The 18,035-nt window shown below is 37.6% G+C and overlaps 1 protein-coding gene across 2 annotated transcripts in view; it reads left to right on the top strand.

Annotated features, from left to right (window-relative positions):
- Nucleotides 1-773: 773 nt before the first annotated feature.
- Nucleotides 774-18,035, top strand: part of si:dkey-40c11.2 (drebrin-like protein A) — a 100,997-nt gene continuing 83,735 nt past the window's right edge. The window contains exon 1 of one of the 2 annotated variants that reach the window (XM_049470369.1): nucleotides 774-2,183. In XM_049470369.1, coding sequence (XP_049326326.1) covers nucleotides 2,182-2,183 — 2 coding nt within the window. In that variant the 5' untranslated portion in view covers nucleotides 774-2,181. The remainder of the gene's footprint in view (nucleotides 2,184-18,035) is intronic. The other variant, XM_007258319.4, reaches the window with a different exon arrangement.

Here is an 18,035-nt window from a genome sequence, read left to right as displayed (position 1 = left end):
TACAAAGTCATAAATGAAAAATGCAAAAATATATATATATATTTTTATATAAAACTCTTTCTGTTTACTGTGTTTTCTAGTAGTGTATTTTAAGTTCACTGTTGCCTTTGTGTTTTGACTGGTTGTAAAGCATGTTGCATAAAATAATCACCCTACTTCTGTGTGTCACCTTGTTAGTTAACTTCACTCCAACTCATTACCACCTATTTCACACTTATTTTTAGAATATATAGTCAATAGACCTCATTTACATAAAAAAATTATTTTGACTATAGTTAAACTCAGAGTTAACTCATGTTAATTATTTTATTAAATCATTTCAAATATTTGGACCACCACCCAGCCGTGGACGGGTCAAAATGAGCTGGGAATATCACAGAAGGGGAGAAATGTAATCAAATATCCAGAATTCAATGCAACATATCTTTTCTGGGTGTAAATCAACACAGATTTCTCTCCTGAAAACTCTTTAGTTGGGTGAGTAAAGCGCTTTTGTTTATTTACAGTTCCCAAATTTCTCCCAAACTCTCAATGGCTGGAGCATTAGCATTAGCGGCTAACCGCTAGAAGCAGGTTAGAAGCAGGCTACTTAAGCAATAGAACACGAGACGAGCCGAAGGCGAGTGCCGTAGATCATCACAGCCGTGATGTTATTCGTGATAACACACTCATTTGAGTGTTCTATTGCTTTTATACAACAGTTTTTTTTTACAAAATGAATAAAGAAAATAAATCAAAGAACTTTAAGAAATTAAGAATGAATATGCTTTAATATGGACTGTGCCTTCCGCCAAAAAGTAGTTTCACCACAATTGTACCAGAACTGAAACTTAACTACACAACGGAGTATGGTTTATACAGACTAACACCACGAAAGTTAGCTTGAAAGCAAAAGTGGGAATACGCGAAGATGGTAACGTTAGGACCGTAAAATAACGCTAATACTCTCCTCTCCTGCTCCGTGGAGTCGTCTTCAGGTGAAAGCTGCGCATTTTTGAGCATTTCTGCTTGTTTTGCTGGGCGGTGTTGGTTTTAGCTAGCCAGCTGGACTGTGGTTAGGTTAGCGTAGCTTGCTTTAGCTCAGCATTACCTTAGCCTAGCCTGGCTGGTTAGCGTTCTGGCTGTCAGACGGCATTAGCCGAGCGATTTTCTTTCCCTTTTTTCCACAAAAGACAGCCAGCGCTGCGGGCGAGCGTGCCGCGGCTGAGCGCTAGCTTGTGCTAAGCTAATGCTGCCGCTGATGCCGTTGATGATTAAAATGTTCTGTGTGTATACGCCGTTACTCGGCAACGCGTCGGCGGAGTGATACAGGTTTAGTGTGAGAAGGCCGTGACGTTATCACAAATATCATCACGGCTAGATCACTTCTCAACCAATCAGATTGTGAGGTCGGAACTAACTGTTGAACGGGAAATAACAGTTAGCGGCTAATGCTAATACTGCTTCAGTCTCGGTGCTGGAGAACTAAACGGAAACTCCTGTATAACTCTGTACTGCAGCGGTTACAACCTGACTGGTAGAATTCATACATAAGATGCACTGGAATTTTTGGGGCGCCTTACAGTGCGAAAATACAGTATTTTAAAATATTTTACATATCTTATTAAAATTCTGGGTCTTTTTATTTATTTATCCTATTTATTTGACAATCCCTTCCCTGTGTATTGGCTCGGCTACATTGTAAATAAGGGCCACTCTCAATGTACTTAGAGTTTAAATAATGGTTGATTAATTATCTGATTGATTGATTGATTGGTTGATTGAAAACACCTATCTCAGTTTACGGGTTTAGGTCAGGGGATTGTGAAGGCCAAACACGTTTTTTTTTAAACTGTTTGCTTCATAATTCCATGTGTGTCCCTTACTTGCTCTTACATCTTTAATAGTAATCTAAAATCTAGAAAATAATGTAAAGAAATAAAGAAAAGAAAAAAATTGAATAAGATGTGTCCTAACTTTTGACTGGTACTGTATATCACAGCCCTTACAACATTGCACAAGCCCTTTCCTGACCTGCAGTGAACGGTATCTTCTCCTGAATCTTTCTCTTCTATCTTTCCAGCCTCTAGCCGTTCCTCAGATTGCAGCTCTCTCGAGATCTCTGGCAGGCCTACTTTCCTGTCTGCCTCTTCCACGTCCTCTTCTTCTGAGTGCGGGCAGACGGAGAGCTGAGTCAGCACGATGTGAGTGGCGTCTGGCCTGAGTAAGGCTTCACACAACGTCTTCCTGCTCCACTCGCTCTCGTGGCACGAATGAATCAGAAACATACTTTCCAGTCCTCCGAGAAGGTTGTGCGTTTTATAGGGCCCGCCGTCGGCCGGCGTTTCGCGTAAACAAGAGACGCGGGACGATGGTTGCCATGTGGAGTGAAGTATAGTGTGTGATGTGGGGGGAATATGCATCACTGAGTGCGTAAGCCATTCCTGATCCCTGCACACACTCACATCAGCACACATCAGTCAGCCTCATACGGCAGCACTTCCAGGAACACTGTTAGGGGGGAGGCCGCAGCATATGTTTTATAATTGACCCTGGTCGCTGGGGGCAGGCCGCGCTGTAAAGTGTGGGTCGTATTGATGTGTCCGTGTGGATGGGTGGCCGTGTGACCACAGAGAGGCAGTGTGTGTATGTAAACACTGATTACAGCCCTGAAGCTGGTGTCATCAGCCGTGTGACGGATGAGCTCAGCAGTGCCGTCGCTCAGGCCGCAGCCTGTTTAGAGGCCTGGGCACAGGCATGATCCTGAACGGCGGTTTTCCCATCACTGCTAAACTGAAACATAACATTTTTATATCAGACCATTCTTTTTATTGAACGATTTGTGTGCTTAGGGTCATTGTCTTGTTGCATGACCCAACCTCTCTTTAAATTCAGTTCATGGGCAGATCTCCTGACATTTTTCTTTAGAATTCTCTGATATCATTTAGAATTCATTGTTTTCATTCTCAGAATTGCCGTCCTGGTCCAGATGCAGCAAAACAGGCCCAAAGCATGATGCTACCACCACCATGTTTTACAGATGGGATTAGGTTCTCATACTAGAATGCCATGTTTTTTTCCCAAACTTAACGCTTCTTAATTTAAACCAAAATGTTTTAATTTGTTCTCATTCAACCACAAACATTCTTTCAAAACCTTCTGGCTTGTTCACACAATCTTTTGCAAACTGCAGAAGAGCAGGAATTTTCCATTTGGAGAGCTGTGGCTTTCTCCTTGCAACCCAGCCATGCTCACATTGTTGTTCAGTGTTTCACTATTGTTGTTCACTGTGGGTTTTTGAGACCTCACCAGCTATTACACACATTGCTCTTAGAGTGATCTTTGTTGGTTGAACACTTATGGGGATGGTTTTCGAACAGCGGTCTTAAATTACAATCTGTGCTGATCTACAGTACTCGCCCTGCGGCCTTGTGCCAATATCACACTATCACCATTATCACACGTTATTGCACTCCCTCTCATGTATTACTGCTTAAATAACAACAATAAAACGACTACTCTGACAAATCTGTGTGGTAAAAATACTGTTCAATCACTACATTCAGAGCGAGTGACTTGATTGGATGGTCTTTTTATGTTGAAAGGGTAAAGGAAAACACAGGTACACTAACCCTAACCATAAATCAGGCTATGTGGTGCAGTACTAATAAAATAGTTCCATTTTAGTCAAAATTGTCTATTTTAGTCAAAATCTAAGCTTACTGTAAATAAACAGAAGCGCTTTAATCACCCAAATAAACGATTTTCAAGAGAGAAATCTGTGTAGATTAAAGGAAATGTTTTTACAAGAGTCCACCTTACATTCAGCTTAAATACCCTATATTGACTGGAAAATATATACATTTAAGCTTTTATTTTAATAATAACTACTCTTAATCTGATATTAGTGGCTGATAATGTGTGTAATAATGCGTATTTTCGAATCGCTGTGTTTTTTGTTTTGTTTATTTATTTGTGTGGACCGCGTCTTTGCCTGCGCCGCCTATTGGAGACATGGCGTTTCTGCACTGTGCCTATGGGACTCAGCGGCTCCCAGTGGTGTATAACGATGTCTGTGGCAACTGTGGTATAATATGGTTTATGTTATATTTTCTTGGCTTGTTTTGTTAAGATACAAGTGATAAAACAGTACAATAACATACTACACAACTGGAGGATCTTACAGGACCAGTTGTGTATATATATATATATATATATATATATATATATATATATATATATATATATATATATATATATATATGTCCTCTATATAACTGTAATACTGATTGATAAATGATGTCTGTGCTGATTAGGTCACCTACATTGAGCCTCATTCAAAAAGAAAAGAAACCATGTGCTAAAATGTGGAGATAAATGTTACATTTCAACTAAAATCCTCAGGGGCACTGAAAAAATAAACTTTTTTCAACTTTCCAGATGTTTATATCATTTGGAAGGAAGGCTGTGATTCATTTGCTTCCCAACAGCCAGGAACAGAACAGCGTTTAATCATCAGTAACTCTGCTTCAGACTCTTCATCTCCACTAACAATACTCCTTTTCACCTTGTTATGAAAGTGCTGAACTTTCTTAAATAATAAGTACTTTGAGGGATGTCTACACAGTACCATGTTTATAATAAATATGTGTGAGGGTGAAGAACCTTTGTAACGTTTGAAAAACCTTCACTTAATGTAAAAGCGTTTTTTTTTACCCAACTTTACCCAATGTTATGTTAATAAGGTCCTGGTCGCAGACACCAGTGCACCTAAACCCAACTGAGATGGTGATTTGTGCGGAGCTGGAGCTTCACAGTGTGAAAAACAAAAACAACTACTATTGTTTAACACCTCCAGGAACTCCTTCAAGATGCTGAGAAAACCAGAAGTTCCAGGTGGCTCTACCTCATGAAGACACTGAGAAAATAAATTAAAACAAAGAGTGTGCAGATCTGTCCTTAAAGCTAAATGTGGTACTTAGAAGAATCTAAAGTAAAAAACATATTCTGGTTTGTTTACAAAATACAAGTGGATCTCAAAAAAAGAATATCACTAAAAAATTAAGGGTTTATTTCTTTAATTGTTGATAATTATGGCGTACAGCCAATGAAAACCCAAACAGATTATTATATAAGACCAATTGGTACTTTAGGCAGTGTGCTCGAAAATGAAATCCACGTCTCCCTAAAGGGAAGCGTGAAGTGCTGTAAGATTTTCTGGGAAAGCCCAGTGCAGTGTTTTCCCAGAAAATCTTACAGCACTTCATGCTTTTATGAAGATGTGGATTTTATTTTCTAGCAGGACTTGGCACAGTGCCCACTCTGCCAAAAGTACCAAATTGGTCTTATATAATATTTTATTTTTCATTGGCTGTAAGCCATAATCATCAACAATAAAATAAATAAACAATTAAAATAGATCATTATTTGTGTAATACATCTATATAATATATAATTTTACAGATGCACCTGTAATTCAACACATTTTCTTATATAGCTTTAAAGCCTACAGTATTAAATTTACCATGGAAAATAAATCATAAAAAGAAAGAAAATACATTAAATGAGAGATATTTTAACTCCATCTGTCAGTATTGTAGATCAACTATTCATAAGATTAAAAACACAAAGGTTGTCATGGGCTGTCCTAATTTTTCCACATGGCTTCACACTGAAGACACTCTCCTCATTACTGTCAGGACAAGATCATTATGACGGATTTTCCTGAAACTCGAGAAGAGCCTGCTTGTGTGTGTCTTTTCATTTTCTACTCCAGCAGCTTTTACAAAAAATGAAAAAAGTGTTAAATCAGCTTGACCTTGACTTCACATTCCTTCAGGATGGGATCATGGGTCTGACCTATTTGAAGCACATTCTTTTCAGCTTCAAAACACTCTTGGGAAGGCTGGATTCTCGCTCTCGTTAAACTGTTGTATATGTGTCAGCGGACGTCTGTGAACTTATGTGTGACACTGTTCAGGGGTCTGTAGTCTGGAGGAGAGGAGAAAAAAAATCCCTTTAGTTTCACTGAACTAGTGGAATTCTGAATTGTTAGGGGATTTATATACAGTTATTTCTTCAGGTCATGTTCTATAAGTGTAATTCTACCACAGTTAGTTATGACCCTGCAATGTGATTGGCTGAGAGGCGTTTTATGAATGCCATTATCAGCTGGTAATGCACTGTAATCGAAGCTCTCCATGTATTACTCGGCCACATACAGGTAACCCAGCAATGATTCAGCGCTTACAAGCCAAACAGTGCAGCTACACACTGAGCAGCAATGGAACTATTTTAACTTGCGGAGTGTTTATACAATAACAGATTAAAATCTTTTAATAAACAGCGATAATGGAACTGTGGTATAATTAAGCAATAATACACTCAATGTTCGTGCTATAACCTGTAATATTGGCACTGCTGTGCTAATCTACGACTGCAGCACAGCAGTGCCAATATTACACATTATAGCACTCCCTCTAGTGTATTATTGCTTAAGTGTTTGGGGGACTGTTTTGAGACTCGTTGGCCTAAAGATCTTCACAGCAGCTTACTTCTCCTGTTTTCAGGGCTGAACACCAAAATTTAGCTTCATAATTCTCCTAGAAATTATTGTCCCATAAATATGTCGCCCCAAGTCCAAACCTATTACAAAAAACAGCCCCAGTGCAAGCCTTACAAATTCCATACAAGTATTACATACCTACAGTGAGAGGAGGGTCTGCAACTCCCCTCCTGCTCACTTATAGAGCGTCTGTTGCTCCAGAGCTGATAATGGGTTTTTGGTTGGGTATAATTATACAGGGTAAGCAAAGACAGGTCAATTACAGAAGCTCTAAATGTAAACTAAAACTAGAGCTGTCAACGTTAACAAGTTAATGCATGTGACTAATCTGGAAATTGTAATGCGTGTGTAATTTTTTTAAATCACAGTTTGGCCACAACCTCCACCCAGCATTCACTTTTTTACAGAGCCTGGTGACGTATTAAATATATTTTTTAACGTTTCTAAACAGTTTTTAGCATTTTTAGGGATGTAAACACGTTTCCCTTTGCCTTCCTCAGAAATACAAGGAAGTACCATCATACAAACATTTAAAATCTAGATTTTAATCATATTTTTTTCACAAAATATTGTTGTCATTTAATACAGTAACTTTTTTTTATGCAATTGCCACCACTAATATATGATATATGAAATATATCATATAATGAAATATGATATTGCATTTTTTTTAAGGCATGATGTTGCTCTCAGGCAACAAATCTTTTTTTTTGTTATTACAGCGTCCCTTTAATTATCATAATGATTTTTTTTTCTTTTTTTTTACTGCATAATGTCACAACATGTCTCCATTCAATACAATTAGGGGTTAGAAGTTGATTTGAGGTTTTACTTTAAATGTAGATTAATCCTTTTAGAGGTCAAAGCCACACATAATTCAATATCACCATTTTTGGCATGTTTGCATTTAAATAACTATTAATATTTTTAATTAAAATATTGTGCATAAATATGAGAAAGAAAAATAATATTTTTCTATTTAATGGCATACATTTTTATTTAGGCACTAAAACAATGTTTTTCCATTTGTTGCCTTATGGCAACAATATACAGTTAGGCCATTTTTGATAGGGGAATTATGCCAATAAGTCAGGAAGGAAACTGAACTATAATCTGCTGTAGGAAAGGTGTTGTTGTCCACTACACCATTCCACCTACACAAAAACTGCACTGAAAACATCTAAAGGTTGTGAAAACTCAAAAACTTAAGGCAACTCACTGCACTAGATTTTTAACTAAAATGTAAAACATTTGAAGAAAACCACCACAAGATACAAACATATACTGTATATTTTTTAGTTCAGATCATTCATTATTTATGTGTATAAAAAATTTAAATATTAAGTCTCACCAACTTTAAAAACTTGCTTTATGTTTTTAGATGGCCTAGTTCTATGAAATGTATACAAAAATTAAGTTTCGTCAATGACAGGTTTTATATTATTTAAATTAATCTAGTGGGCACAACACTGTATTTTTTGTCAACTTTATAAGTGCGAGTTTATGACTATTATGTCAAGTCTTATTGACAGTGATTTAAGCTTGCAGTAATGCAACTATGACAAATTAGATCAGACCAACATATAGTCTCTTATACACTGAGCAACACAAAACACAGCAGCTTGCTCTTATATCCTACAACACTGACGCCAGGCTATAGTTAACTACTATATAACACACACAGTATATATACATGTAAAAAGAAGGCACCAGCCTGTGGAAAATGATTAATCCCTCATGCTGAGTAAGAGCATGATATGCAAATATCATTACTAACATTAGATAAGAAAACCCTGCAGAATTGCTCAGTAGACCCCGTTCAACTGAAAAGGCAAAATGAGCATGTGCAGTAGAATGGCCTCAACTAGGGTTCAACAACAATTAGTAAATAAAATTTTGCCTACACAGATTATTTAGTCAGATCAATTTTGAACAAGAAACTTAATCAAGTTAGTTGAGGCAATGAGTTCAATATTCAATATTTTGAGAATAATATTTAAGTTCAATTGTTTTGTTTTACAGGATAGTTTAGAAACGTTCCATTTGTAAGTTCTATATTGTAGCATCACCAGGTGTGGAGTAACAAGGCCAAGATAAACATTTCTTTGGGATTAACTGGGGATTCAACATATATTCTCACATTGATAGATAGTGACAACACTTAGACAGTTGTGACACCTAGGCTAAATTTAACTAAATCATAAGAGCTTTGACTAGTCTAGCTCTGATCCTAACCAATACCAAACAAACTGCCATCTGTAACCATTATAAGGGAGACATTTTTATGGAAATAATATGTTGTATGTTTGAGATACGACTACAGAAAAAAACCTACTCAGTATCTTATTGTGTACTGGTCATTTCCCTCCTTATACATTCATTAACTTATAATTTTTTAAAAGATCACCACCAGTACAGAAGATTCAGGGTATCACAAAGTCAAATTCAGCTTATCACCACAGCCTGTCCACCGGGGAAACGCACACCTCACACTGTCAGCATCTCCCTCTCCCACACGGCTAATGCTTAACCATCCACCCAAAAAATAACACTGTCCTCGTTATCTCCTCCCGGCCTCTGCTGCAGGGAAATAAGCTGACAGAAAGAAAGCAGTCTGCATTTCTGCATGCGTGAGCATGTCTCTGTATGTGCTGTAAAATTAAACCAAACACACTACCTGCTAGTGATATTTTACTTGAGAAAACAATTTATTACTCTGAGATACTTTGTTATGTACTTTAGGTTTGATGAACAAAGCTTTGGAAATGACTGTATTTAAAGGCGGCTTTCCTAGAAAGTGTTCCTAGAAGTGTTAGAGCATAGTTTTCTGTGAGAAAATGAGCAGTGATCTGCTTAAAGCAACAGTCTTGAACATTTTCTTTCATATTGAAAGTAGTAGCAGTGTTCCTAAGTGGAAAGAGGGGAGAAAGTTATAATAAATGGCATCAATGTGCTTCTGCTACTATTCCTGAAAAGCCACAAACAGTGCCTTGAAAAGGTATTTAAGGCACTTTTTTAGGCAGTTGTGGCCTGCAGTTCTTTAAATGTTGTTCTGGGTTCTTGTGTGACCTTCTGCATGAGTTGTCCATGCCCTTTTGAATTAAAATCAGTAGGCCGGTAATTCCTGGGAAGGTTCACCAGTATTCCACGTTCTCTCGCTGTTTGTGAATAAACCTTTTCAGACTTTAATTTATTTAGATTGGGACTTAATGTGTTGCTTTTTGAAATCTTTCAGCTGCTTCTTGTTGTCAGACAGGTTCTATTTAAGTGGGTTCCTGATTCTACAGGTTTGGTTGTAATCAGACCTGGTTGTGGCTAACGAAATTGAATTCAGCTTTCCAAAAAATAGTAAATCACATGTTATTTCTACTTTTCACATAGGGCCAGGTTGGTTTGGATACCTTTTTACCTTAATAAATGCAATTTTATGTGTTAACCTGTATGACAGTCTTAAACTTAAGAAATGGGGGAAATACTTTCAAAGGTTTAGGTAGGTTACAGGACCTTTCTCTGGCTATAACATCTTCTGTTGGTTACCTGAGCAAATGCAGTACTGCTAACAATGCTCATACAAAAGCTACTGCGAACATGGAGACATAAATACAGCAAACCAACTGTTCATTTGCTCATTCATGCTTAATTAAACCAAACAAATGCAGAATTACAACTGAAGAAAAGCTGAAAAGATAGAGAGCGCAAAGGATTCCTAGCTAAAATCAGCAGATTCCTTCTTTCTAAATGTAGACTGCACCACAATGCATGTTTTAAAAGTACTTTTTTTTTGTTTTTTTCGATGCAATTAAACATTCTCACATTCTCACCAAAAACTTACAGACTATCATTTAACTGAACACCTCCTACAGTATCATTTCACATGATAGAACTGTGGTTTATGTAGTGTTTTGTTGGTTGCACCAGGCACTAAACATTTCCACACTGTCTGAGAGCAGTCCACTGATTACTGAGGACAGCTCAAATTGGTTGAACCACAGAAACCTGAAGATGGTTCTTTTTGACCTTCAACCTCAACTGTTTGTCCACAGTTTGCATTGAGCCCGTCTGGATGAGGTAGTTGGCCCGGTGGGAAAGATACATTGTTTTTTATGAAGACTGAGTGGGAGGACTGAGAAAGTAAATCCAGTTCTGCAGGGCCAGCAGTGTTTAGCATGGGCTGCTAACAATCAAAACACTGTTCTTTTCTCAGGAAAGGTTTTCATACATGCATATTGATATGTGTCAGCCATGTCCCATGCCCTTACAAGGGTAAGAAGAAACACAAACACTTACAAAAACCACATGATTACTCCAAAAAAGGGCGGGGATACTGAATAATGACCCCACTAAATGTTTCTGGTAACTGTTGATCAGTTCTGCACACAAGCTTGGAGTAATTTTAACCCATTCCTTCGTACAGAACAGCTTCAACTCTAGGATGTTGGTGGGTTTCTTCACATTAACTCGTACTTGCTTCAGGGCCTTCCACAACATTTCCATTGGATTATGGTCAGGATTTTGACCCATTCTTAGGTAGAAAGACGTGTGCTTAGGGTCATTGTCTTGCTGCATGACCCACATTCAAGAGATTCAATTCATGTACAGATGTCCTGATATTTCCTTTAAATATCAGATTCAATAATTCAGAATTCATAAAGGCACGCAGTCCTTGCCCATATGCAGCAAAACTACACAAACTATGTTACTACTTCCACCATGTTTTGCAGATGGGATTAGTTTCTTTTGCTGGAATGCAGTGCTTTCTTTTCTGCAAACATAACACCTTTTATTTGAACCAAAAAGTTTACATTTTCTTTCAGTAGCCTTCTGGCTTGTTCATGTGATCTTTAGCAAACTGCAGACAAGCTGTTTTAACAATGTTTTTTTTTTTTTTTGAAGAACAGTGGCTATCTCTTTGCAACCCTGCCATGCACACCATTGTTTTTCAGTGTTTTCTTTATGGTGGACTCATGAACATTAACATTAGCCAGTGAGATAGAGGCCTTCAGTTGCTTAGAAGTTACATTGTGGTCCTTTGTAACGGTTTTGGACAGTGGTCTTGAATTTTCTCCATTTGTACACTATCTGTCTGACTGTGGATTGGTGAAGTTCAAACTCTTTAGAGATGTTTTTGAAATGTTTCCCGCCTGATGAGCAACAATAACTCTAATTGGTCTTGTGTTGTGAATAGCAGGCTTTGATGGATCCCTGTACTATGAACACAAACTGGATGAGACTTCATTATGTTTCATTATAGTTTAAAATTTGAATTTTCCTGTCAAAGAAAACAAACCTCTGCAGCCTCCCAAAAACCACAAAACCTGCAGTAATTCACAAAGGAAATTCCAAGAAATTTGTGAAGTCGAGCGTAACAGCATGACTGAACAAACGTGTTTACAGAGAAGGCAGTGCACGACTTATGACAGGAAGCTGCAGAGATGATGAACAGATTCCGAGATCCTGAGTATCCCAGCCATGTGATATGCAATGCAGCCTCTAAATCACTGACTGGGTCGAGAGTACAGTTCCAGGCAACGCCCCCATTTTTAGTGTTGTTTAGGGAAGGGCAGCTGTAAGTTAAAGGCTTTGGCCAGCAGAGCAGAATGACAGCAACTTGGGGAAATCACTGCAGGGTGATGTCAGGTTAGAGGTTTGGGTTCAATTCCTGTTCCAAGCTGGGAACATACAGCAGGACTGACATTGTGTCAAGTGAATTATCACCACTGTCATCATAAAAACACAGAGCCTTCAGTAAGTGAGTAAGTCAACCAGTGGTTATACTTTCCTATTCCTGTTTACATGAAGTTTAATCAAGTACAGTATGTGGTGTTAAAATTAGTGCTACAGCCTAATAATGTAGAACTAATATCATGTGTTAACATATACAGTGTTTTACAAAAGTGAGTACACTCCTCACATTTCTGCAGATAGTTACGTATATATTTTCATGGGACAAAACTGACAAAATAACATTTTTTGACACAATGAAAATTAGTCTGGGTGCAGCTTATATAACAGTGTAAATTTAATCTTCCCTCAACATAACTCAATATACAGTCATTAATGTCTAAACCACCGGCAACAAAAGTCAGTAAATCCCTTAGTGAAAGTTCCTGAAGTGTCAATATTTTTGTGTGGCCACCATTATTTTCCAAAACTGCCTTAACTCTCCTGAGCATGGAGTTTACCAGAGCTTCACAGGTTGCCACTGGAATGCTTTTCCACTCCTCCATGACGTCATCACGGAGCTGGTGGATATTCCTGACTTTGCGCTTCTTCACCTTCTGCTTGAGTATGCAAAGATGTTCTATTGGGTTTAGGTCTGGAGACATGCTTGGTCGGTCCATCACCTTTACCCTCAGCCTCTTCAATAAAGCAGTGGTCATCTTAGAGGTGTGTTTGGGGTCGTTATCATGCTGGAACACTGTCCTGAGACCCAGTTTCCAGATGGAGGGGATCATGCTCTTTGGACGACCAATGCAAGGTCTGTTTTGAGTGAACCCTGCCCGTTTGAAAAAAAAAGCTGGATGATCTTGGCCACTGTGCTGCAGCTCAGTTTCAGGGTGTTGGCATCCTTTTTGTAGCCTTGGCCATCTTCATGTAGCGCAACAATTCTTCTTTTAAGATCCTCAGAGAGTTATTTGCCATGAGGTGCCATGTTGTAGCTTTCAGTGACCAGTATGAGCAGGGCCGCCGCTCTGCATACGCAGACAACGCAGCCAGCGTTAGGCCTCAACCGTTTTGCAGTTGCAGGGAGCCAAATTGACTGAGAATGAAATGTGTTGAAATTATGACATTATTAAATTTAAAACCCAATGTGAATTATTTATGATACGCTCATCTTTTTTGTCTTTAAACATTGCATGGGGCACCTACTCTACTACTTAAAAGCGGCACGTTATTATTTTTAATAACGTGCCGTGGGGGGCCTCCCTGACCAGTTATGCTTAGGGCCTCCAAAACCTTAGCAGCGGCCCTGAGTATGAGACAGTGTGAGAGCTGCACTACAAAATTGTGTAAATTGAGTAAAAGGACATTTTGAAGGAAAAATGACAAGCAGTGCTACATTTGGACATTTAGGGGTGCATTCTCTTAAGGGTGTACTTACTTTTGTTGTCGGTGGTTTGGACATTATTGATTGTATATTAAGTTATTTTGAGGAAAGAATTAATTGACACTGTTATATAATCAGCAAAAAGACAGACTACTTTTCACCGTGTCAAATTGTCATTTTGTCAGTTTTGTCCTATGATAATATCTACAGAAACCAGTTTTTCTGAGGGTTTCTTTTACTAGCTACTGCAGACAAGGGAGGCTAAAAACAGTTTCATATACAGCATGCATATACAACTCAGAGAGACCTACTGTATTTCACAAAGAACAAGAAAAAGTGGATTTTAATGGAAGGAGACCTTTAAATCAATCATTAAATTCAATTAAATTAAATTCCAAAGCATCTAGACCATTTCTATAACTCTGTTTATCATTAATTGTTATGCCAATTGCCGATTTTATTGTAAAATGTACTGTAGCTGGTGTTTTCAAATAGTGATATGACATGGACCTCATATTACATCTGCATAGAAAGATGAGATATTTCTGATCTGGGGAGTATAAACATCTATACTGAGAAAGAAGCAGCATATATTTCTCTGTGGGGCTGTTATCACCATGTTCAATGACTTACAAATCTCCCCATGTATGTCCCTAGAAAATATTGAGTCACTTCACACTTCCCCCCCTATATGAATTTCGTGAGAAACAGATCTAAGAGACAAGCTACAAGGGAAAAAAAACTAAAAATCAGGGTCAAGACCTGCCATTAACTGACAAATCATACTCAAAACAAATCATTTACAATAGAACAACAGGAAGAACCCTCATCGTTTCACGGTTTCATGTCAGTACTCTTAAAAACAGACAGCTGTGGACATGTGTGGGCGTATTTATTTGTCTTCTTTTTTTGGGGCCCACATAAGATAAGACATTTTTCATGGTTAGGCACATCTTTTTTACTTGTTGCTGTGTGAATTGCAACATACACATTACATGTACATATTTCCGAACAGTCCTTTTGATTAGTGAATTTTCACTGGTGACATACAGTAAGTGTCTGCATAGCCTCAACAGAAAAGCATTGATTAATATAGTTAGATTGTTGCACATGAGCTCATCTAAAACCATCATTTTTAATACCAAGTGTTGTCTAGAGGGGTATAAACCTCTAGCACTGGGCTGTTAAGTAATGGAACTGAGTTAAAAGCACTGGGTCTTGATGGAGACAACCAATGAATCCATTTGTGGAGGCGCTGTGGTCATTGTCAAGATATAATGTGCTTGTACTGTCTCTCTCTCTCACTCTCTTTCTCTTTTTCTCTCGTGTGTCTCCTTCACTCTCGCCATCTCCCTCTCTCTTTCTCTCTCTCTCTCTTATATAATAATACAGCACAAAAGCACACTACACTATTATTACTGTCGCCTCACAATAATACTGGGAAATTCCAGCGTTAGAAAAAATAAATCTAACAATCTAATGCAAATATTTCTTTAAAATAACTCAAAAACTAACTTTTTAAGTTTAATTAGTTTAAATAGTTTTATCAGTGAAAGTACGGTTGTTGTTTTTGTTCTTTATAAAGTGCCACAATCATGCACATTGTTTTTTCCAACAAGATCTAAAGATAAAGCCTCCCATGATGACAGTAGGAGAGAACCCTGGTTTTAAGCATTTAAAAAAAAAAATTAAAAGCTTGAGCCCCCTTACAACATTCCATCCCATAAAACAAAACATGATTATAATTAAGATTCATTGTTATTATGAAGTTAATAAAGGTGAGGCTATACAGAATGCCCAGCCTCTTTATTTTTTCCAGCACCAGTACTGAAAACCTACCAAAAACGTACCGAAAACGCACCAAACCATGGAGTTTATGACGAGGTGTGAACCGAAAAGTGGATTTTCTGTACCATTACACCCCTATTGTCTAACAATAGAGCTTTTTAAAAGTTAAAATTAAAAATCTCCACCATGGGTGAGTCAATGGAAATACCTCACATACTCCATAGATACTACAAATGTGTGTGTGTGTGTGTGTGTGTGTGTGTGTGTTTAAGATGTAGAGAGAGAGAGAAGTGTGTGAGAATAAAAGAGAAAGAGAGAGAGAGAGAGAGAATAAGAGGGCAGGGGTATTTGTCATGCTGATCCCCATTACAAACCGGAGAGACAAATCCATTGCTCTCTTTCAACCAAAGCTGCTTCAAGTGTATTTCCCATGAAATTGGCACAGTAGACCGGGGCAGAGGTCTCTCCAGAGTTCAGCTCCACTGTAAATGGCTTCACTGCTGGCTGCCAAGAGCTCCTACAGGCTGCCCACAGGATGCCTGCACAAAGTGCAAAGTGAATGGCAGCTCAATGGCATGTCAGTGGAAGACCTGCAGCCCTGAGATCTCTGAGCTTCCCTCTTTTGTTAAAAAGCCTCAAAGCCACAGTCAGTGATTTTGTTTACATTGTGGTCTGCTGTAGCTGCACTGTTTTTGTGGAAAGATTGTTCTTTTCGTTTCCTCACTGCACTTGTGTTTGCTGGTTAGATGTTTGGATTCTGTTGTGTACACAGCTCATAGTTCTGGGTTTATTCTAGATCAGAATCCTATTCTGTAATCTGATGTGCCGATAATGCAAAGGAATCCTAAGTATACATTGTCAGTCAAACGTTTTTACTACTGTCTACAGTGTACTAGATCATTTAATATTTGTCTCTTCATAGTTTTGTCATTTTAAACAATTTAACAAATAATAAATGTTAGGAAAAAAAATAAAGAGAAGCTGTCCAAACTTTTGACTGGAACAGTTACTGTGTTTTTACCTGGCAACATTTATTTTTAGTTTCTCCATTTTAACAAAGGCTTCTATTATTTTAAATGTAAATGATTTGTAAATAACTTTGATTTAAAGTTACACATTATACTTTTTTTTTTACATTAAAATAAGGTCAGTGCCACTATTGCTGCAGCTCCGGGCTTGACAATTAGATATGTGTCTCACCTGGTGCTCCTATATCTGTGTCTACCAGTGATCTTCCAGCTCTAGACTCCATTGCCCAGAATGCACTGACATCACTCACTCACTTCCTCACATGATACAGCACAAGACTGACCACCTGACCCTCCCCAGAGCACAATCACCTAAATATTGATTTCACCTGTTCACCTCACTATAAAACCCTGCACTTCAACTCTCCCACTGACGAGTATAAGATTGGTTCCGTCTGTCCTTACAAAGCATTTATCTTGGCCATTTTATGATTTTCTCTGTGTATGAAAAAACAATATTTTGACCATAATTTTGCCTTGCCTTACTCCCCACTGTGTTATTGACCTGGACAGTTTCAACATGCTTAGTATGTTCTGCCCTTCATGTTTGTTTTCTGGTTTTGACCTTGCTGATGTTTTTTGTCTCTACATTTTTGGATAACCCTTTAATTATAAAGCCACTTTATTGTATCATCCCTGAATGTAACTTCTTAGAAAAAATTATATAAAATGCAGTATCATAATTGTATGAAATACTGTATTATGACAATGTTATGGCTTGTCCAGAAATGCATGTGTAAAGGCTGTCCTTTAGAGGTGGCTTAAAGCATGAAACACACGTCTTGACTGTAGGGGGGGGCCAGGAGAAAGAAATACAAATTCTTGTATAATGTTGTTTTAAAGACATGGGCCTGATACTTCAAAATCACTGGTAGATTTAAAGTGATATTAAACAGAAACAGTTTAGTGGTAAAATATTTGGATTACAGTAATTTATAATTTGTGTAATATATTGCTCTACAACTGCTAACTTAATTTGCTTCAGATGTCATTGATAACTACATACAGTACGTAGTTATAATAACACTATCACACAAAAATGTTACCTACCATACAAAAAGAGGTGCTTCAAAATAATTGTTTTAGGTTCCATAAATTTCCAAGTTTGCATCAACCACTGAAACCTGAAATCTGGTATCTGTCTTTTTCTTTAACTTTTTTTGCCATAAAGTTATTTTCACGTAAAAAAAAAACACTGATATGTATTATTTCCTTTCCATGCTTTTTTGTAGAGAGAAAGAAAAGCATCAAATTTAATTACATATCTTTTCCAGTTAATTTTATCAAGAGACCGAAAAAAAAACTTTATATATTATTGCAGAAAGAGGAACTGTATCATGAGAGATTAGTTTCCATGCATGGTGTGAGTAGTTATGAGGTGTCACAGTACTGCTAAGTTCTCCAAGATTCAGCAGCACAGGATTACAAAGCAAATATTTAATTTCATTTATTCTAAAAGGAAACACTGTTTTTACATTCCTGCTTTAACTGATAATTGTGGAGAATAAAATAAATGCACATAAGTTAGCTATGTAGCTAATATTTTAATGCTGAATTTCATTAAGCTTGGATACCAGATGACTTCCATTAATGGACTGATGAGACAAAGAGTAACCTTTACCACTGT

This window comes from Astyanax mexicanus, chromosome 22, assembly GCF_023375975.1.
Source record: "Astyanax mexicanus isolate ESR-SI-001 chromosome 22, AstMex3_surface, whole genome shotgun sequence".
Taxonomy (NCBI): Eukaryota; Metazoa; Chordata; class Actinopteri; order Characiformes; family Acestrorhamphidae; genus Astyanax; species Astyanax mexicanus.
This window is presented reverse-complemented; position numbering and strand designations above follow the sequence as displayed.